Source organism: Thrips palmi, unplaced genomic scaffold (assembly GCF_012932325.1).
Source record: "Thrips palmi isolate BJ-2018 unplaced genomic scaffold, TpBJ-2018v1 HiC_scaffold_17, whole genome shotgun sequence".
In the NCBI taxonomy this organism is placed as follows: Eukaryota; Metazoa; Arthropoda; class Insecta; order Thysanoptera; family Thripidae; genus Thrips; species Thrips palmi.
In genome coordinates this window covers 14,179,246-14,197,907 of record NW_023144626.1, presented here as the reverse complement: position 1 = coordinate 14,197,907, position 18,662 = coordinate 14,179,246, and the positions used below count along the sequence as shown (strand labels likewise).

General features: G+C 45.4%; 1 protein-coding gene across 4 annotated transcripts; it reads left to right on the top strand.

Moving 5' to 3' along the window:
• The first annotated feature begins 14,860 nt into the window (after positions 1-14,860).
• LOC117643636 lies at positions 14,861-17,795 on the top strand. 4 transcript variants are annotated; one of them, XR_004587632.1, is made up of 5 exons: positions 14,861-15,796; positions 16,434-16,609; positions 16,951-17,070; positions 17,347-17,538; positions 17,658-17,795. XR_004587632.1 is itself a non-coding variant. In XM_034382632.1 (3 exons), exons 1-3 carry the CDS (start codon positions 15,697-15,699, stop codon positions 17,029-17,031), a joined length of 357 nt encoding a protein of 118 aa, XP_034238523.1. In that variant the 5' UTR covers positions 14,861-15,696; the 3' UTR covers positions 17,032-17,307. The 4 variants fall into 4 exon arrangements, 1 of the variants encoding a protein (XP_034238523.1); XR_004587630.1 differs by having other exon boundaries at positions 16,951-17,261; XR_004587631.1 differs by having other exon boundaries at positions 16,951-17,261; positions 17,326-17,538.
• The last annotated feature ends 867 nt before the right edge of the window (positions 17,796-18,662 follow it).

The following is an 18,662-nucleotide window of genomic DNA, read 5'->3' as shown; positions in this document are numbered from 1 at the left end:
ACGGAGACACTTTGCCCCGTATGCAATTGGAATAAGCCAAAGGAGTCTCATTATTACATCAACAATTGTATGAAGTTGATATCTCCATCAACAAATGTAATTGAGTGGTTTTCTCGAAACACCAATCCAACTTAAATTCTTTTGTGTCGAGACCTGTTAAGGTTAGTTAGGTTTTGTCCTTTTGTTTCTTTATTTTTTCTGAGAAGTCTTTTACCAAAATTTGAATCGTGTCTTTCTTTACAACACACTTAATTTTTATTTCAGGAATCGTATTGTCTGCGAGTTGCAAGTTAAATTAATTTTTAAGTACTGTATCTTGTATTGAAACTGCTATGTCTAACATACGAGTACTAAAATAAGATTTTTATTTAGCTAAGAAGGTTTTTCTTCTGTAATTTCATCCTTTATCTTTAGTGTTGTAGCATTATTACAATTAATGTGAATATTGAGTTCCGTTGTTCTAGTAACTGTATTTATGTATTTTAAAAAATGCCCTGTCAGATTTTAGTACAAAAATTTATGCATCAAATTCCGTTAAGTATTGGTTTGTACTCTTTCATAGACTCAAAGGGCTTATTTTTCTGATCATTATTAATCACTCTGGGAGCTTTTGTATCAAGAACCTATAAAGCCCCAATCCGACTGACTCACTGACTCACTCACTCATAGAAATGTTTGGGGTGAAGGAGTGGTCGTAGAGACTTGCGGTTTTTTCCATTCGATTCCAAATTTTATGGGAAAATTGGGAAAAATCCCAAAAGTTGAAAATTCCTCACCGTTTCCGAGAAAACCTACTTTATCTACAAACAAGCTAGGGCCCGCCCTTCCGTCGAACCGAGTTGCCAGCTCCACTTCGCTGCGCCGGCAACTCGGTTCGACAGGGGGCCGGCCCAGCTTGGCCTGCCGGCGGCCTTTTCTCGGGCCTTCGGCCCTCGCATCAGACCCAACTTGGACAGTCGAAGGCCCGGGCCTTCGGCCCGCTCGCATCACACACACCGTGAGCGGGTAAAGCAAAGTTATCGATGTACCATCGTGACTTAGGCCCGCCTTCTATTCACAATATGCAATAGTCCTTACACTTTTTACTCCAACTGTCCTTAGAATATGCCCATTTCATTTGTCTCTTAGCCCTCATTCCGAAAATACCCATTTTTGCCATGCTACTGCAACTCCTTGCAATAGAGGCACAGCAGGAGCGCAAAACGAGTCAGTCGCACTTTTTCCCATAACTCATGAAGGCGGGCTCCTGGACCCCCCTTTCCCACCCCTCGTTGAAGAGGTCTTGCCAAGACCTATCGAAAACTTAAGTAAAAGTTTTCAGTCGGTCGACCCCCTTTTTTCAAGATCCTGATGTGACTATAGACGAAGTCGGGGTCCTGGACCCCCTTTCCGACCCCCCGTTGAAAAGGTCTTGCTGAGACCAATCGAAATCTGCAATAAATTTTTATAGTCGGTCGACCCCCTTTTTTGAAGATCCTGATCTGGCCAACTTGTAAAAGCGGCCGATGGGGTCGGGACCAGGTCCATTCATCTTGTCTCCCTCGCCCCGATTCCAAAAATACCCCTATGTGCCCTGCTAGCACCAATAATGGCGGAAATCCCCCTCGCGCTCATGTAAACCATGATGCACCTGCAGCAGCCCTTTTGCGACCCGGACGGGATTTGCACCACCGGGGAATTTGTTTGGACGGTACTCCTGAAGTACCCTCCAAATCTGGTTACTCTAGCTCAACTCCTTCCTTGTACACAGACGCCAACAACAACAACAAAACACACAGACACAAAGGCAAATGCATAGGCCCTCTCCCTTTTTTTTGAAAAAGAAGGGCGGGCCAAAAAGGGGAACAAATTTCTCACCGTTACCGAGAAAAACCTACTCAATCTTCAAAAAAGGGGACCGACCGACAAAAAATTTTTTATTCGCCCTATCAGTGGGGTCTGGTCGAGACATTTCCAAAACTGTGCCGCAATCGGGCCCCCCGTCACCGGCAAAATCCTCAAAAACGATTAAATAGGCCTAAATTCAACAAAATCCACTCAATCTTAAAAAAAGGGGACCGACCGACTAAAAATTTTTATTCGCCCCATCGGTAGGTCGGGTCGAGACATTTCAGAAACTGCCGCAATGGGGTCCCCGTCACCGGCAACATCTTAAAAAACGATTAAATAGGCCTCAATTAAACCCAAAATCCACTCAATCTTAAAAAAAGGGGGACCAACCGACTAAAAATTTTTATTCGCGTCATCGGTAGGTCGGGTCGAGACATTTCCGAAACTGTGCCGCAATCGGGTCCCCGTCACCGGCAACACCCTAAAAAACGATTAAATAGGCCTAAATTCAACAAAATCCACTCAATCTTAAAAAAAGGGGGACCGACCGACTAAAGATTTTTATTCGCCCCATCGGTAGGCCCTGGTCGAGACATTTCAGAAACTGTGCCGCAATCGGGTCCCCGTCACCGGCAACATCTTCAACAAGCTAGGACCCGCCCTTCCGTCGAACCGAGTTGCCAGCTCCGCTTCGCTGCGCCGGCAACTCGGTTCGACAGGGGGCCGGCCCAGCTTGGCCTGCCGGCGGCCTTTTCTGGGGCCCTTTCGGCCCTCGCATCAGACCCAATTGGGCCAGTCAAAGGGCCCCGGGCCTTCGGCCCGCTCGCATCACACACCCCGTGAGCGGGAAAAGCACAGTTATCGATGTACCACGTGACTTAGGCCCGCCCTTCTATTCACAATATGCAATAGTCCTTACACTTTTTAGCAGATGACCCCGTTGCTAAAGCAAAAGCAAGCTATACAATTGCAATGAAGGTGTCAGCTTGCTTTTACTCTCGAGTTTAGTTTTAAGGCGGGGCGGGACCGTGCGTGCGTCTGTGAGTGAAGCCGGCGGGGCGTGAAGCCGGCCTGGGCCGGCAAAGGGCATGGCCGGGGCCGGCCCCCCCCCCCCCCCCCCCTTCTACCTCCCCGCCGCCAGCGCTGGGCGCAGGGCGCGGCGTGCTGCGTGCCTAGGCAAGGCTCGGCCGGCTCGGCTCTCAAGCGGGGGCCTAGCGTGGCCTGCTCAGCTCGTACCGCCTTCGGGCTGGGGGTCGGCTTCGCTGGGCCGATACCGATGCAGGATGCAGCGCGACCCGCCGCCGGCGACGCCGCATGCCGCTGGAGGCGGGGGGAGCGGGGGCCTCGCACGCACTGAACAACAACAGTGTCGCCGGCTGACCCGAAGGAGCGCGTTGCGTGTGTGGAGTACACAGACAAGATGGGAAGAAGCACGTGAAGCGGCAATCACTGCCCAAACCCTAGGGGCCCCCAGGAAGCTGACCGAAGAACAACGAGAGCGTAAACGTAAAAGGGGCCCGGCAGCTATGAAGTGATAAACAAGCATATTAAAATAAACATTCTCATTAGAATGTCATCTGCTTCCACGTTAGCGTTAGCTTTTTTTTACTCCAACTGTCCTTAGAATATGCCCATTACATTTGTCTCTTCGCCCTCATTCCAAAAATACCCATATTTGCCATGCTACTGCAACTCCTTGCAATAGAGGACAGCAGGAGCGCAAAACGAGTCCGTCGCACTTTTCCCCATAACTCATGAAGCCGGGCTCCTGGCCCCCCCCTTCCGACCCCTCGTTGAAGAGGTCTTGCCAAGACCTATCCAAAACTTAAGTAAAAATTTTCAGTCGGTCGACCCCCTTTTTTCAAGATCCTGATGTGACTAATAGACGAAGTCGGGCTCCTGGACCCCCTTTCCGACCCCTCGTTGAAAAGGTCTTGCTGAGACCAATCGAAATCTGCAAAAAATTTTTTTTAGTCGGTCGACCCCCTTTTTGAAGATCCTGATCTGGCAAACTCGTAAAAGCGGCCGAGGGGGTCGGGACCAGGTCCATTCATTTTGTCTTGTCGCCCCGTTTCCCAAAAATACCCCTATGTGCCCTGCTAGCACCAATAATGGCGGAAATCCCCCTCCCGCTCATGTAAACCATGATGCCCTGCAGCAGCCCTTGTGCGACCCGGACGGGATTTGCACCACCGGATTATTTGTTTGGACGGTACTCCTGAAGTACCCCCCAAATCTGGTTACTCTAGCTCAACTCCTTCCTTGTACACAGACGCCAACAACAACAACAACAACAACTACAACAACAACAACACACAGACACAAAGGCAAATGCATAGGCCCTCCCCCTATTTTTTGAATAGAAGGGCGGGCCAAAAACGATTAAATAGGCCTAAATTCAACAAAATCCACTCAATCTTCAAAACAGGAGACCGACCGACTAAAAATTTTTATTCGCCCCATCGGTAGGTCTGGTCGAGACATTTCCGAAACTGTGCCGCAATCGGGTCGCCGTCACCGGCAACATACTCAAAATCAATCATCAATTATCATCAAGAACCTACATAGCCGCAAAATCCGACTGACTGACTCTCTCACTTATCAAGAACCTATAAAGCCCCAATCCGACTGACTCACTGACTCACTCACTGACTCACTCACTCATAGAAATGTTTGGGGTGAAGGAGTGGTCGTAGAGACTTGCGGTTTTTTCCATTCGATTCCAAATTTTATGGGAAAATTGGGAAAAATCCCAAAAGTTGAAAATTCCTCACCGTTTCCGAAAAAACCTTCTTTATCTACAAAAAAGGGGAACAAATTTCTTACCGTTTCCGAGTAAACCTACTAAATCTTCAAAAAAGGGGACCGACCGACTAGAAATTTTTATTCGCCCCACGGTAGGTTGGTCGAGACATTTCCGAAACTGTGCCGAAATCGGGTCCTCGTCACCGGCAACATCCTCAAAAACGATAAAATAGGCCAAAATTTTAAACCCAAAATCCACTCTATCTTAAAAAAAGGGGGACCGACCGACTAAAAATTTTTATTCGCCCCATCGGTAGGTCTGGTCGAGACATTTCCGAAACTGTGCCGCAATCGGGTCCTCGTCACCGGCAACATCCTAAAAAAACGAAAAAAAGGCCTAAATTTAACAAAATCCACTCTATCTTCAAAAAAGGGGACCGACCGACTAAAAATTTTTATTCGCCCCATCGGTAGGTCTGGTCGAGACATTTCCGAAACTGTGCCGCAATCGGGTCCTCGTCACCGGCAACATCCTCAAAAACGATAAAATAGGCCTAAATTTAACAAATCCACTCTATCTTAAAAAAAGGGGACCGACCGACAAAAACTTTTTATTCGCCCCATCGGTAGGTCTGGTCGAGAAAATTCCGAAACTGTGCCGCAATCGGGTCCTCGTCCCCGGGCAACATCCTCAAAAACGATAAAATAGGCCTAAATTTAACAAAATCCACTCTATCTTCAAAAAAGGGGACCGACCGACTAAAAATTTTTATTCGCCCCATCGGTAGGTCTGGTCGAGACATTTCCGAAACTATGCCACAATGGGGTCTCCGTCACCGGCAACATCCTCAAAACGATAAAAAAAGGCCTAAATTCAACAAAATCCACTCAATCTTCAAAAAAGGGGACCGACCGACTGAAAATTTTTATTCACCCTATCGGTAGGTCTGGTCGAGACATTTCCGAAACTATGCCACAATGGGGTCTCCGTCACCGGCAACATCCTCAAAACGATAAAAAATGGGCCTAAATTCAACAAAATCCACTCAATCTTCAAAAAAGGGGACCGACCGACTAAAAATTTTTATTCACCCTATCGGTAGGTCTGGTCGAGTCATTTCCAAAACTGTGCCGCAATCGGGTCCCCGTCACCGGAAAACACCCTCAAAAGTTTAAATAGGCCAAAATTCAAAAAAAAAACCCACTCAACCCAAAAAAGGGACCCGCCCAAAAAACCAAAAATTTTTAAAATTCGCCCAGGGTAGGTCTGGTTCGACACCCCAAAACTGTGCCGAAAATTTTGGCCCCGTCAGGGGGCCCAACCCGCCCTAAAAAACGATTAAAGGCCAAAATTTAACAAAATCCACTAAATTTTCAAAAAAGGGGACCGACCGACTAAAAATTTTTTATTTCCCCTATCGGTAGGTCTTGGTCGAGACTTTTCCCAAACTGTGCCGCAATCGGGTCCCCGTCACCGGCAACACCCTCAAAACGATTAAATAGGCCTAAATTCAAAAAAACCCCACTCCATCTTCAAAAAAAGGGGACCGACCGACTAAAAATTTTTATTCGCCCTATCGGTAGGTCTGGTCTTGACATTTCCAAAACTGTCCCGGGAAATTTGGTCCCCGTCACCGGCAACATCCTGAAAACGATATAAAAATATCAAAATAGGCCTAAATTCAACAAAATCCACTCAATCTTCAAAAGAGGGGACCGACCGACTAAAATTTTTTATTCGCCCTATCGGTAGGTCTGGTCGAGACATTTCCGAAACTGTGCCGCAATCGGGTCCCCGTCACCGGCAACACCCTCAAAACGTTTAAAATAGGCCTAAATTCAACAAAATCCACTCAATCTTCAAAAAAGGGGGACCGACCGACTGAAAATTTTTATTTGCCCTATCGGTAGGTCTGGTCAAGACATTTCCGAAACTATGCCGCTATCTGGTCCCCGTCACCGGCAACACCCTTAAAACGATAAAAAGTTGGCCTAATTTTAACAAAATCCACTCAATCTTAAAAAAAAGGGGACCGACTGACTCAAAATTTTTATTCGCACCATGGGTAGGTCTGGACGAGACATTTCCAAAACTGTGCCGCAATCGGGCCCCCGTCACCGGCAACATCCTCAAAACGAAAAAATAGGCCTAAATTTAACAAAATCCACTCAATCTTAAAAAAATAGGGACCGACCGACTAAAATTTTTATTCGCCCCATCGGTAGATCTGGTCGAGACATTTCCGAAACTATGCCGCAATCGGGCCCCGTCCCCGGCAACGTCCTCAAAGTCATCAATCAAGAACCTAAAAGCCCCAATCCGACTGACTCACTCACTGACTCACTCACTCACTCATAGAAATGTTTAGGGTCAAGGGGGGGGTCGTAGAGACTTGCTTTTTTTTTCCATTCACCTCTATCCTTGTCAAAGCAGTCTTCAATATTTTCCGGACCTTGTATGCACCCATTGCCTGCCACAGTAGCGAATGCAATACAAGCTATCTATTGGGCAGAAAAAAAATAGCTTATTATATGGTCTAAAGCTGTTAAATAGGCCTTTATAGAAGCAGTACATTTACTTCCTTAGAAAATTAGCCTTTGGTCACCACGGACTTACTGAAAATACTTCGGCACGCGCCCCACCATGCGGGGGTCGGGGGGCGGAGCCCCAGCGAGCAGCGCGAGTCAAGAACCTATATACCCCCAATCCGACTGACTCACTGACTGACTCACTCCCCCTCACTCACCATCACTCACTCATAGAAATTTTTGGGGTCAAGGAGTGGTCGTAGAGACATGCGGTTTTTTCCATTCGTTTCCCAAAATTTTATGGGAAAATTGGGAAAAACCCCAAAAAGTTGAAAATTCCTCACCGTTTCCGAGAAAACCTACTTTATCTACAAAAAAGGGGAACAAATTTCTCACCGTTTCCGAGCAAACCTACTCAATTTTAAAAAAAAGGGGACCGACCGACCAAAAATTTTTATTCGCCCCTTCGGTAGGTCTGGTCGAGACATTTCCAAAACTGTGCCGCAATCGGGTCTCCGTCACTGACAACATCCTAAAAAAAACGATTAAATAGGCCTAAATTCAACAAAATCCACTCAATCTTAAAAAAAGGGGACCGACCGACTAAAAATTTTTATTCGCCCCATCGGTAGGTCTGGTCGAGACATTTCCGAAACTGTGCCGCAATCGGGTCCCCGTCACCGGCAACATCCTCAAAAACGATTAAATAGGCCAAAATTTCAACAAAATCCACTCAATCTTAAAAAAAGGGGACCGACCGACAAAAAATTTTTTATTCGCCCCATCGGTAGGTCTGTTCGAGACTTTTTCCGAAACTGTGCCGCAATCGGGTCCCCGTCAACGGCAACATCCTAAAAAAACGATGAAATAGGCCTAAATTCAACAAAATCCACTCAATCTTAAAAAAAGGGGCCGACCGACTAAAAATTTTATTCGCCCCATCGGTAGGTCTGTTCGAGACATTTCCGAAACTGTGCCGCAATCGGGTCCCCGTCAACGGCAACACCCCAAAAACGATGAAATAGGCCTAAATTAAAACAAAATCCACTCAATCTTCAAAAAAGGGGACCGACCGACTGAAAAATTTTATTCGCCCCATCGGTAGGTCTAGTCGAGACATTTCCGAAACTGTGCCGCAATCGGGTCCCCGTCACCGGCAACATACTCATAATCAATCATTAATTCTCATTGAGAACCTATAAAGCCCCAAAATCCGACTGACTGACTCCCTCACTCATCAATCAAGAACCTACAGGGTGAGTTTTCTCAATGTGTCAATAATTTGTAGGTAGTTTGGGCACCCCAAGGGGATCATTTTCTACCAATGAACTAGTGGGCGCAAACGTCTAGGTACGGAGATAATTTGGGGTTTTTTTAATTAGCCTTCGCGCCTGCGAGGTAGGCACCCGCTGCCATTGATGGGGGCAGGACCTCACGTGGGGGTGTCGCGGGTCTAGGGGGGTTTCTTCGAGTCTCGAAGGGATGCGGCGGACCTTTCAAATGTCTTTTGGGGGGGGTTGCCGCGGGTCTCAAGGGGCTGTCATGGTGGCCCCCGTTACAGTGGATCTCACGGCTGTCTTTGCGAGGGTGGCGGGATTTCCCCGGATACTTCCGCGAGGTAAGTGGCACTCCCGCGAGTACTGCTAGTCCCGCGACACCCCCTCGACAGGTCCTGCCACCCTCAGTGGCACCCGGGGCCTACCTTGTAGGCGCAAAATCCAAATTCAAAACACCAATTATCTCCGTATCTAGACGTTTGCGCCCACTAGTTCATTGGTGAAAAATGGTCCCCTAGGGATGCCCAAACTGCCTGCAAATTATTGACACATTGAGAAAACTCACCCTGTATATAGCCCCAATCTGACTGACTGACTCACTCACTCACTCATAGAAATGTTTGGGGTCAAGGAGTGGTCGTAGAGACCTGCGGGTTTTTCCATTCAATTCCAAATTTAATGGGAAAATTGAGAAAAATCTTAAAAATTGAAAATTTTTTACTGTTTCCGAGCAAAAGGAGTGGTCGTAGAGACCTGCGGGTTTTTCCATTCAATTCCAAATTTAAAGGGAAAAAATTTAGAAAAATCTCAAAAGTTGAAATTTCTCACTGTTTCCGAGCAAACCTACTCAATCTTCTAAAAAGGGGGCCGAATGACTAAAAAATTTTTTTTGCCCCATCGGTAGGTCTAGTCGAGAATTTCCCAAACTGTGCCGTAATCGGGACCCCGCCACCGGCAATTGGGCAATATCCCTCAAGAATCTATATAGCCCCAATCCGACTGACTGACTCACTCAGTCCCCCTCACTCCTCAAAGAAATGTTTGGGGTCAAGGAGTGGTCGTAGAGACCTAAGGTTTTTTTCCGTTCACCTGTATCCTTGTCAAAGCAGTCTTCAATATTTTCCGGACCTTGTATGCATCCATTGACTGCCACAGTAGGGAATGCAATACAAGCTATCTATTTTGGGGAGTAAAAGTAGCTTTATTATATGGTCAAAAGCGGTTAAATAGAGCTTTCAAAGAAGCAGGACATTTTCTTCCTTAGAAAAATTTTTCCTTTGGTCACCACGGACTTACTGAAAAAAACTTCGGCACGCGCTCCACAAATGCGGGGGTCTGGGGTCTGGGGGCCCGACCCCCCGAACCTATAACGCCCCAATCCGACTGACTCACTGACTGACTCACTCACTCATAGAAATGTTTGGGGGGAAGGAGTGGTCGTAGAGACTTGCCGTTTTTTTCATTCAATTTCCCAAAATTTTTTGGGAAAATTTGGGAAAAAAACCCCAAAAATTGAAAATTCCTCACCGTTTCCGAGAAAACCTACTTTATCTACAAAAAAAGGGGGAAAAAATTTTTCACCGTTTCCCAGCAAACCCAGTCAATCTTCAAAAAAGGGGACCGACCGACTAAAAATTTTTATTCGCCCCATCGGTAGGTCTGGTCGATACATTTCCGAATCTGTGCCGCAATCCGGTCTCCGTCACTGGCAACATCCTCAAAAAAAGATTAAATAGGCCTAAATTCAACAAAATCCACTCAATCTTCAAAAAAGGGGACTGACCGACTAAAAATTTTTATTCGCCCCATCGGTAGGTCTGGTCGAGACATTTCCGAAACTGTGCCGCAATCGGGTCCCCGTCACCGGCAACATCCTCAAAAAACAATTTAATAGACCTAAATTCAACAAAATCCACTCAATCTTCAAAAAAGGGGACCGACCGACTAAAAATTTTTATTCACCCCATCGGTGTGGAGGAGCAACAGGGAGGTGCGGGAACTCACCGGCGTGCCTCCGATTCTCAACGTGGCCCGCCGCACCCGCCTCCAGTACGCCAGCCACGCCGCGCGAGGATCCGCCCCTGCCATAACGCGCGCCGCCCTCGACAAGCCGCCCCCTGCGAAGCTTCCCCGCGGTCGCCCACCCTTCCGCCTGCAGGAGCAAATTCAACGCGACGCGGAGTCACTCGGAGCTGCTGACTGGAGGGAAGCCGCCCGCGACAGGTCCGAGTGGGCCCGGCGCACGCTTCAATTGCTTCACCAACCCGACCCATATGAAGAACGCCGCGCCGCTGCGCAGGCGAGGCGGGCGGAACGGCTGCGACAACAGGAGGAGCACGACGACGCCTACACTGTTAAAAATGGTTGTTTTAAAACAACAACACAATAACCAACCTCGACAACGCTGTTGTTTATAAACAAGTTTTCTTGTTTTAAAACGACAAATTCGTTGCTAATTATTTTTCTGACTTATGCTGTTTCAAAACAATATTTTGCTGTGTTCAAACAACTCGGACAATCTAAGAAGTGATAACTGCGGGTCACTGGGACTTCACTAGGTCTGTGACCTAATCGGCAATCAAAATTGATGCAAATAAGGCTGTCTACTGGTTTACAACCATCTTGTTGACGAACAACGCAAGTCGTTTGTAAACAACTAAAGTCATTTGGAAACAACTTAAATCATTCAGAAAATTAGCAACATATTTACTGCTAAATTACAACTTTATTTTTAACAGTGTAGTTGGTGAGCCACACTACCCTGCTGCTCCAGCTGCCCCCAGTCAACATTGCTAGTACCAGGTCCCTGACTGTACCTCCCACTGACCTCCATGCGAAGTCCGTTTCGTATGTCTATATCTGATGTCAGCTGGAGTAGTGGTGTACTACGGTCTGGTACGTGAAAAGTGCGGGAAACGCTACTCCGCCATCTTGGTCCTACTGGTCGCACTCACTAGTCCCTCCATAGTACAGAGGTAGTCCGAATCTGGACCATGCACATGTCCGTGTACTTGTCGCGTTTGTACAGGTTAAATGCAACCAGAAATGCGACAAATTACTTTGGGGAATTGGGGACGTTGGGGAATTCCATTGCAAAAATATATATAAAATCGGTAGTGAATTTAATTTAATTTCCTGAGAAAATTTTCAATTTCTTGAGAAAATTTTTAATTTCCTGACAATTTTTAATTTTTTAAAGGAAATTTTCACTTTTTTGAGAAAATTTTTAGTTTGAAAATGGAATGTCCTTGCGTGACACACCGGTACTAATTACACGCACGGTGATATCTGGTTGCTTATTACCTCTAGAAAGGTGGCAGTAGGCGTGCATTGCAAGGTACGTATCGGGACTACCGTTGTACCACGACAGTACCAGGGACGACGGTGGGTCAGGACTAGATGGCGGATTGCACTCTCAGTATTGTTCGCTAGATGGCGTTGGTGTCGCTTAAGTCCCCTGTTACAGTTAAAAGGCTCTTCTAGCCAAAAGGTAGTGTACTGAAAGTTCTGAATAGATGGGAACTGAAGTGCTAAGATGAGTGCGATGCACCGCTGTAAAAATTTACGGCGGTATCAAAACTACTAGAGGAGCAATCGACAATTGAATGGTTCCTCTCGCTGCATGCCACGGGTCGCATTTTCATTAGGTACAGCAGACTTGTCCCAATGAGTCGGAGTGACTTCTGACATAATCAGAAATATCCTCCAACCAATTTTTGAATCGAGGTATCTTCCTCCTCGGGTCCTTTGACACCCTTTCAAGTGAAGATCTTCACCCTAGCGTCAAAATATTATTGAATTTGCATGGGCCGACCGCTAGTCCAGTGGTGGTCCGGCCGAGGTACGGAATGGTAGTACGGGGTTGTACTAGGCCCGTACCACAGATGGATGATGCCGAGGACAGCCAGCAGACTACCCTTTTTGGGCAAACAGTACCTCACCAGTGCTACTAAAGGGGATGATACGATATCTCTGAGGGCACCTCCAATGGAGGTACCGCGTAGTACGAAATGTTGACTGGGCCTTCCCACTTTCCAAGGGTCAAAGGGCAACGAACCTCACTTTCATCAATTTGGGATGAGTCCTGCCTCCACGGTCTGTGGAGGTTGTCCTCATACCCCCCAAGTAGAGGGTGGTTGCTGCGGGCGGGACTCTGCCTGCATTTTTGAGGTTTGCAGTCTGAGTCCTTCGCTTCCAGTAGCTGCTTACTCGAACGCTAGAGGTCTGCTGAGGCCTAACAGCGCCGATGACGATGACGATCGGTAGGTCTGGTCCAGACATTTCCGAAACTGTGCCGCAATCGGGTTCCCGTCACCGGCAACATCCTCAAAAACGATTAAAAAGGCCTAAATTTATCAAAGTCCACTCAATCTTCAAAAAAGGGGACCGACCGACTAAAAAATTTTATTCGCCCCATCGGTAGGTCTGGTCGAGCGGTTTCTGGAACTGTGCCGCAATCGGGTCCTGGTCACCGGCAACATCCTAAAAAACGATTAAATAGGCCTAAATTTAACAAAGTCCACTCAATCTTCAAAAAAGGGGACCGACCGACTAAAAATTTTTATTAGCCCAATCGGTAGATCAAGTCGAGACATTTCAGAAACTGTGCCACAATCGGGTCCCCGTCACCGGCAACATACTCAAAATCAATCATCAATTGTCATCAAGAACCTATAAAGCCCCAAAATCCGACTGACTGACTCCCTCACTCATCAATCATCAAGAACCCATATAGCCCCAATCCGACCGACTGACTCACTCACTCATAGAAATGTTGGGGGTCAAGGAGTGGTCGTAGAGACCTGCGGGTTTTTCCATTCGATTCCAAATTTAATGGGAAAATTGGGAAAAATCTCAAAAGTTGAAAATTTCTCACTGTTTCCGAGCAAAGCTACTCAATCTTCCAAAAAGGGGACCGAATGACTAAAAAATTTTATTCGCCCCATCGGTAGGTCTGGTCGAGAATTTCCGAAACTGTGCCGTAATCGGGACCCCGCCACCGGCAATTGGGCAATCATCTTCAAGAATCTATATAGCCCCAATCCGACTGACTGACTGACTCACTCACTTACTCACTCAAAGAAATGTTTGGGGTCGAGGAGTGGTCGTAGAGACTTAAGGTTTTTTTCCTTCACCTCTATCCTTGTCAAAGCAGTCTTTAATATTTTCCGGACCTTGTATGCACCCATTGACTGCCACAGTAGCCAATGCAATACAAGCTATCTATTTGAGCAGTAAAAGTAGCCTTATTATATGGTCAAAAGCGGTTAAATAGAGCTTTCAAAGAAGCAGGACATTTACTTCCTTAGAAAATTTGCCTTTGCTTACCACGGACTTACTGAAAATACTTCGGCACGCGCTCGACACATGCGAGGGTCTGGGGGCGGAGCCCCCAGCGAGCAGCGCGAGTAAAAGTGTAAAGATGGACAAGAGGGAATAAAACTGAAATTATTAATAATTAAGTGTTAATGTTACTTCTTTGCATTGTTTGTACGCTACAGTGCAAAACAATTTCTAGTAAGGGAGTATGGGGCGATTTGTAACAGGGGCGATTCGTAACACATGCGTTTATTAATTTAAGTGGAGGGAGCAGAGGAAAATCTGAGTATGGCCCCTCTTTCGCTTCAAGTACAGGGTCCTTCTACAATCAAAGCGGATGTGATCGGTGCTCAGGTATAGTTTTGGAGGGCGTCTGAAATTTAGGGTACACCGAAAACGGGTAAATCTTTTATTTTGAGTTCTAGGAAGTTTCTGTCTGAGGCTCCCCAGGTATGAATCACCATCGAAGTACTGTTGGGGCCTTGAAGCGTGACCCCTTTACAATGTAACCACGTGGCATAAGGTGCTTTTACTTTGTCCAGTGATAGTTAGGGACGTATTTCTTGCGTAGCCGGCAATTGGGGTGATTCGTAACAGACCCGTATAAAAACAATAATTTAAGTAATTTTTGCAATTAAATGCTTGAATTATTTCTCGAATCATCTGCTGCCTAATTCCAATACATTTACACAGTTCAAAATGCATTTTAAAGCGAGTTATTCTATTATTTCCTCCAAAATTGAAAAAAGTGAGGTTAGGGTTGACATAGCCGGTCAGTTTATGCTGAGGCGGTCAAGGGCAGCTTGTAATGTAGATTTTAAGGCGTCTGTAGGACATCCGAAGAACAACTGCTGGAGGAGATAACATTCCCGACGATGTTTCATTTAATGTGTAGGCTGTTATGAAAAGCCCCATGGCTGTTACAAATCACCCCATGCTGGGGCGATTCGTAACAGCATGCAAGGGTTTGGAAAGCGTCTTAGATTTCAAAGATTACGGACTCCAGATTGATCCAACGGAGCTGCACAGTCTAGATGAAGGGCCAGACTATTCAACTGGCACAAGTTTGACACCGATATGCAGAATGTTCTTAATTTTGTATAGAGAATTCCAAAATCTGTTACAAATCGCCCCATACTCCCTTAAGCCTATCTAAACTCTAAACCATTAAATAAATGATGACGAAGCCCGAATTCATACTTTCTAACAAATCAATGCTATAAATACGTGTCTGCAAGGTATCATAAGCTGTTTATAGTGCACTGGTACACAATTTTTGACATAGAAAATTAATTTTTTCTTGAGCAAAATTTGTGTTGGTCCCGGACAACCTTTACCTTTACTCTTCACCCGCTTTTATTATCTATATGCTGGTCAGCAGTTATTATAGCATTTTTCTAAAGAACACCAAAATTTTTCAATAAGTTCTGTGATTTCTTGTGCCTTGTGTGTAAGCTTTCCCTTCTTCCTCTTCACATCTCAGTTCCCCCACCCCTACTGTACCTGCACCGTGGATCCTAATACCTGTCGACTGTCAGGTCAGGCGCGGCAGCGCGGCCCTTAACTCTCCCGCGGCCTGGCCTGGTTCATCTTTTGTTCTTGTGGTTTCCCAAGGTTTTCGTGACACGTGACCACTGCCCGTCGTGACGATTCAAATTCGAGTTACTGTTGCTGCTGTTGCTAGGGTTCCCATGCTTCTAGTTTCTAGTTAATACTATTGTCGCTGTGGCATGTTCAAGTTTTGGAGAGGCGATTGCTCTTCTCCGTTATATCTTTGCTCTCCTCGCGCGTGGTGTTCTAATTTGTAAAACGCAGACAGCTCAATGCAAACTAGGGAAAGTGGCATTTCTGTTTTCCCAGTAGGTAAATATTGGCATCAACCAGAACAAACCGTTTAGCTTCCCAATCTACAAAGATGCAATGTGCAAGACCTTTGCTTTGCGTTTTCAGGGCTAGCGACGGAATATATTCACAAAAAGGAGTCAAGATTTAGGTTATGGCAAACTCATTACTTTTAATGCCAAACAGTGTGTACAAGTGCTGGAATGGTACCCAAATTACAATGGGATTTCATCGGTACAAATTCAATTTTCAAGGTAAGCTAATTCAGTCAAAACATAATTCATAAATTATTTGGGGGGCAAAATTCAGAGATGGATAGACATTTTCTATAATCTAAAACTAAGACTAATGACTCAAAGATTGTCTTGAATTGAACCTAACCAACTCTCTTAAATGGACCGTCATAGCGAACATAAAATAAAAATGATTTCCAGTTACAAGTCACTTACGTGGCAATCGGTTAAACAAAATAGACACATTTTTGTCCAAATATTTAAGGCAAGACTAGACTGGCAATTGAGCAAATTCATTCATGAACTTTCATAGCTAAATTGTCTTGAAATGATGTAATAATAACTTACTAGTTAAAAATTGTTAAACTAGTCAGAGCTCTTAAACAAAATAAATACAGGACAATACAAATTCAAATACAAACTTAATTCACTGTGTCAAAATATTGAAAGTAAGACTAGACTTATGACACATCTGAGTAAAGTAAATTTGTTCTTGAATTGTCATTGCAAAATTTTCTTTAAAGGAAAAGAATGTGTGCCAACAAAGAATGTGGCTTGTCAGAAATTTTTAAAGAAAACATGTGCAATGAAATTCAATTTTTAAATAAAACATGTGCAATGAAATTCAATGTTTAAACTAGAAACATCTGTTTTACAGTTACTACCAGAGATTCAAGAACTCATTCAAAGTCCATGTCATCGAATAAAGTTGAGTCGTTGAGACTTGAAGAGCTGGTACTGGCTCCGGCAATTGGAACTTCTTCACCTTCTCCAGCTTCTTCATCTTCGCCATCTGAAGAGGAGCTGTCGCTGTCATCACTGGGATTTATCAAGGTAAGTACATCTTGTTTGACCAAACTGGAATTGCTGTATATTAGCATGAGATCTTCGATCATGTCAGGATCAAGACCACCTCGAAGATAGTGCATGATAAACCTCAAGGCAGAAAAAAGGCGTTCGACGCTTACTTGAGTGGCGGGAATTGCATGAAGAATTTTGGCAATCAAGTACAGCTCTGGCCACATTTTCTGTCTTCCTTCCCACCACTCAAGAATTGGAGTATTTCTATCCTTTATTCGGGCTGTCTCACTGAAATACGCGTCAATTTGAGACGTTATATCAACCCTGGCCCTGTTCCTCTGACCCTGACGCAATTCGTCTTTTTGTCTTAACAGCTTTTCCACTTCGTCCTCACCTTCTTCGCCATCATTAGAGTCATCTGGTACCTCTTCTTGATCATCGCCTGCAACATCTGAATTCTTTAACTTCTCAAGTTGGGCGTGCAGTTTGCGGATGTAAGACTTGGCTGAGACAATTTCCTCTGGCTCTAAGATGGAGAAATATCGTGGGTCCAGGAGAATTGCAGCCTCAAAGCCAGGATACTCGAAGAGGGCCGGTACCTTCTCTTTGCCAGCATTGACATGGCTTCTGGCATACACTAGCCTTCGCTCTCTCTTGGTCATATTTGCAGCTATTGCATTTGAAAGTGGGGTGTTAATTTTCTGCAACTTCAGTTTGCAAGTGAGCCAAACACCATACATATCCCTTAGTGTGAGTTGTTCTGCCTGCAGCTGCTTGGTGGCCACCATGGCAGGCTCCAATGAGCGCACAAGGACCTCAACATCATCCCACTCCTGGGGAGTTAGGACTTGATCTTCTTCATCAACGTCCTTTGTGAGGTACTCCCTCAGTCTCTGCAGAGACGTAAGCATGTTGAAGGACGTATTCCACCGAGTTGCGTTGTCCAGCAAAGGCAATGGAAGGTGGGCTTTCTTGATTTTTTTCCTTTGCTGATCTGTTTTTAAATACTTTACAACGTCTCTGCATTTGCCAAGCAGCTTCATGTCTTGTTCTGACTTTTTCAAACTGTCGTCTGTTACAGCCAGCTGCAATGTGTGAGCACAGCATTTGACACTACTGAGGCGAAAACCATCTTCACTAAGTTCCATCTCCACATCTTCTTGGTCTTCGTCACACAGCTGCTGTTCCTCTTCCTGGTCACCTTTGAGGAGGTCTGCTGCTCGCAACATATTGGGGCCGTTATCGCAGGTAAAAGACGATAGCTGTGCAACTTTAATTCCAAACGATGCAAAAATACTTAAAATCTCTGCTCTCAAATTTCCTGCTGTTTGGCTCACAAGTAAATGTCTCACTGCAAGTGTTCTGAGATGGATTTTTCCACCTTCAGAAAACTGAATATTCACTCCGAAGAAGTTTTGGTTGTTCTTGGAGGTCGAGTCAACTTTGAGAGAAATCACTCTTCCACGAATTTCAGACTTGATGAATTTCCTTAGTCTTTCAGCCTCTTCCTGGACCATTCTTCTGACTGACTCGTCATTGATAGCAAACCTATAAATAAGAACATAATATTTGATTGGTGTAAAAAAACAAAACAAATCTTGACCCGCTAAATTATAGTTACCTTTCTCTTGCAGGCATTGCGTCAAGGATGGGACTCAGGATGTCCTGAAAGGCTGCATCGTTCATCAGTGAGAATGGTCGTCCATGAACTGCCACAAGCCTCACACATGCAAGCTTCAGTTTCCTGGGGTCCAGGGAAACTTTGAGGTGCTTCTTTCCACCTTTAGAGGCCTTCTTCTGAACTTTGCCCCGTTGATATTTCTTCAACTCCCTTTCGAATGCAGGTATGTAATCCTTGTGCTTTCTGCGTATGTGTTTTGCAAGGTTCCCGCTGTGTTTTCCCTGCAACAAAAGGAGAAGGTTTTAGGTTTTTGCTTCATGAGATAGCAATGCATGGCTGCTATGACTCATTCGCAAAGGTGCGTCCCATGTTAACACCTTTCACTTTGATTTTATTAGTGGGGGTGCGCCCAGGCCAAACACCCCTGCTGCACTATGGATGCAGCGCAAGGTGTATGCTGTCCAT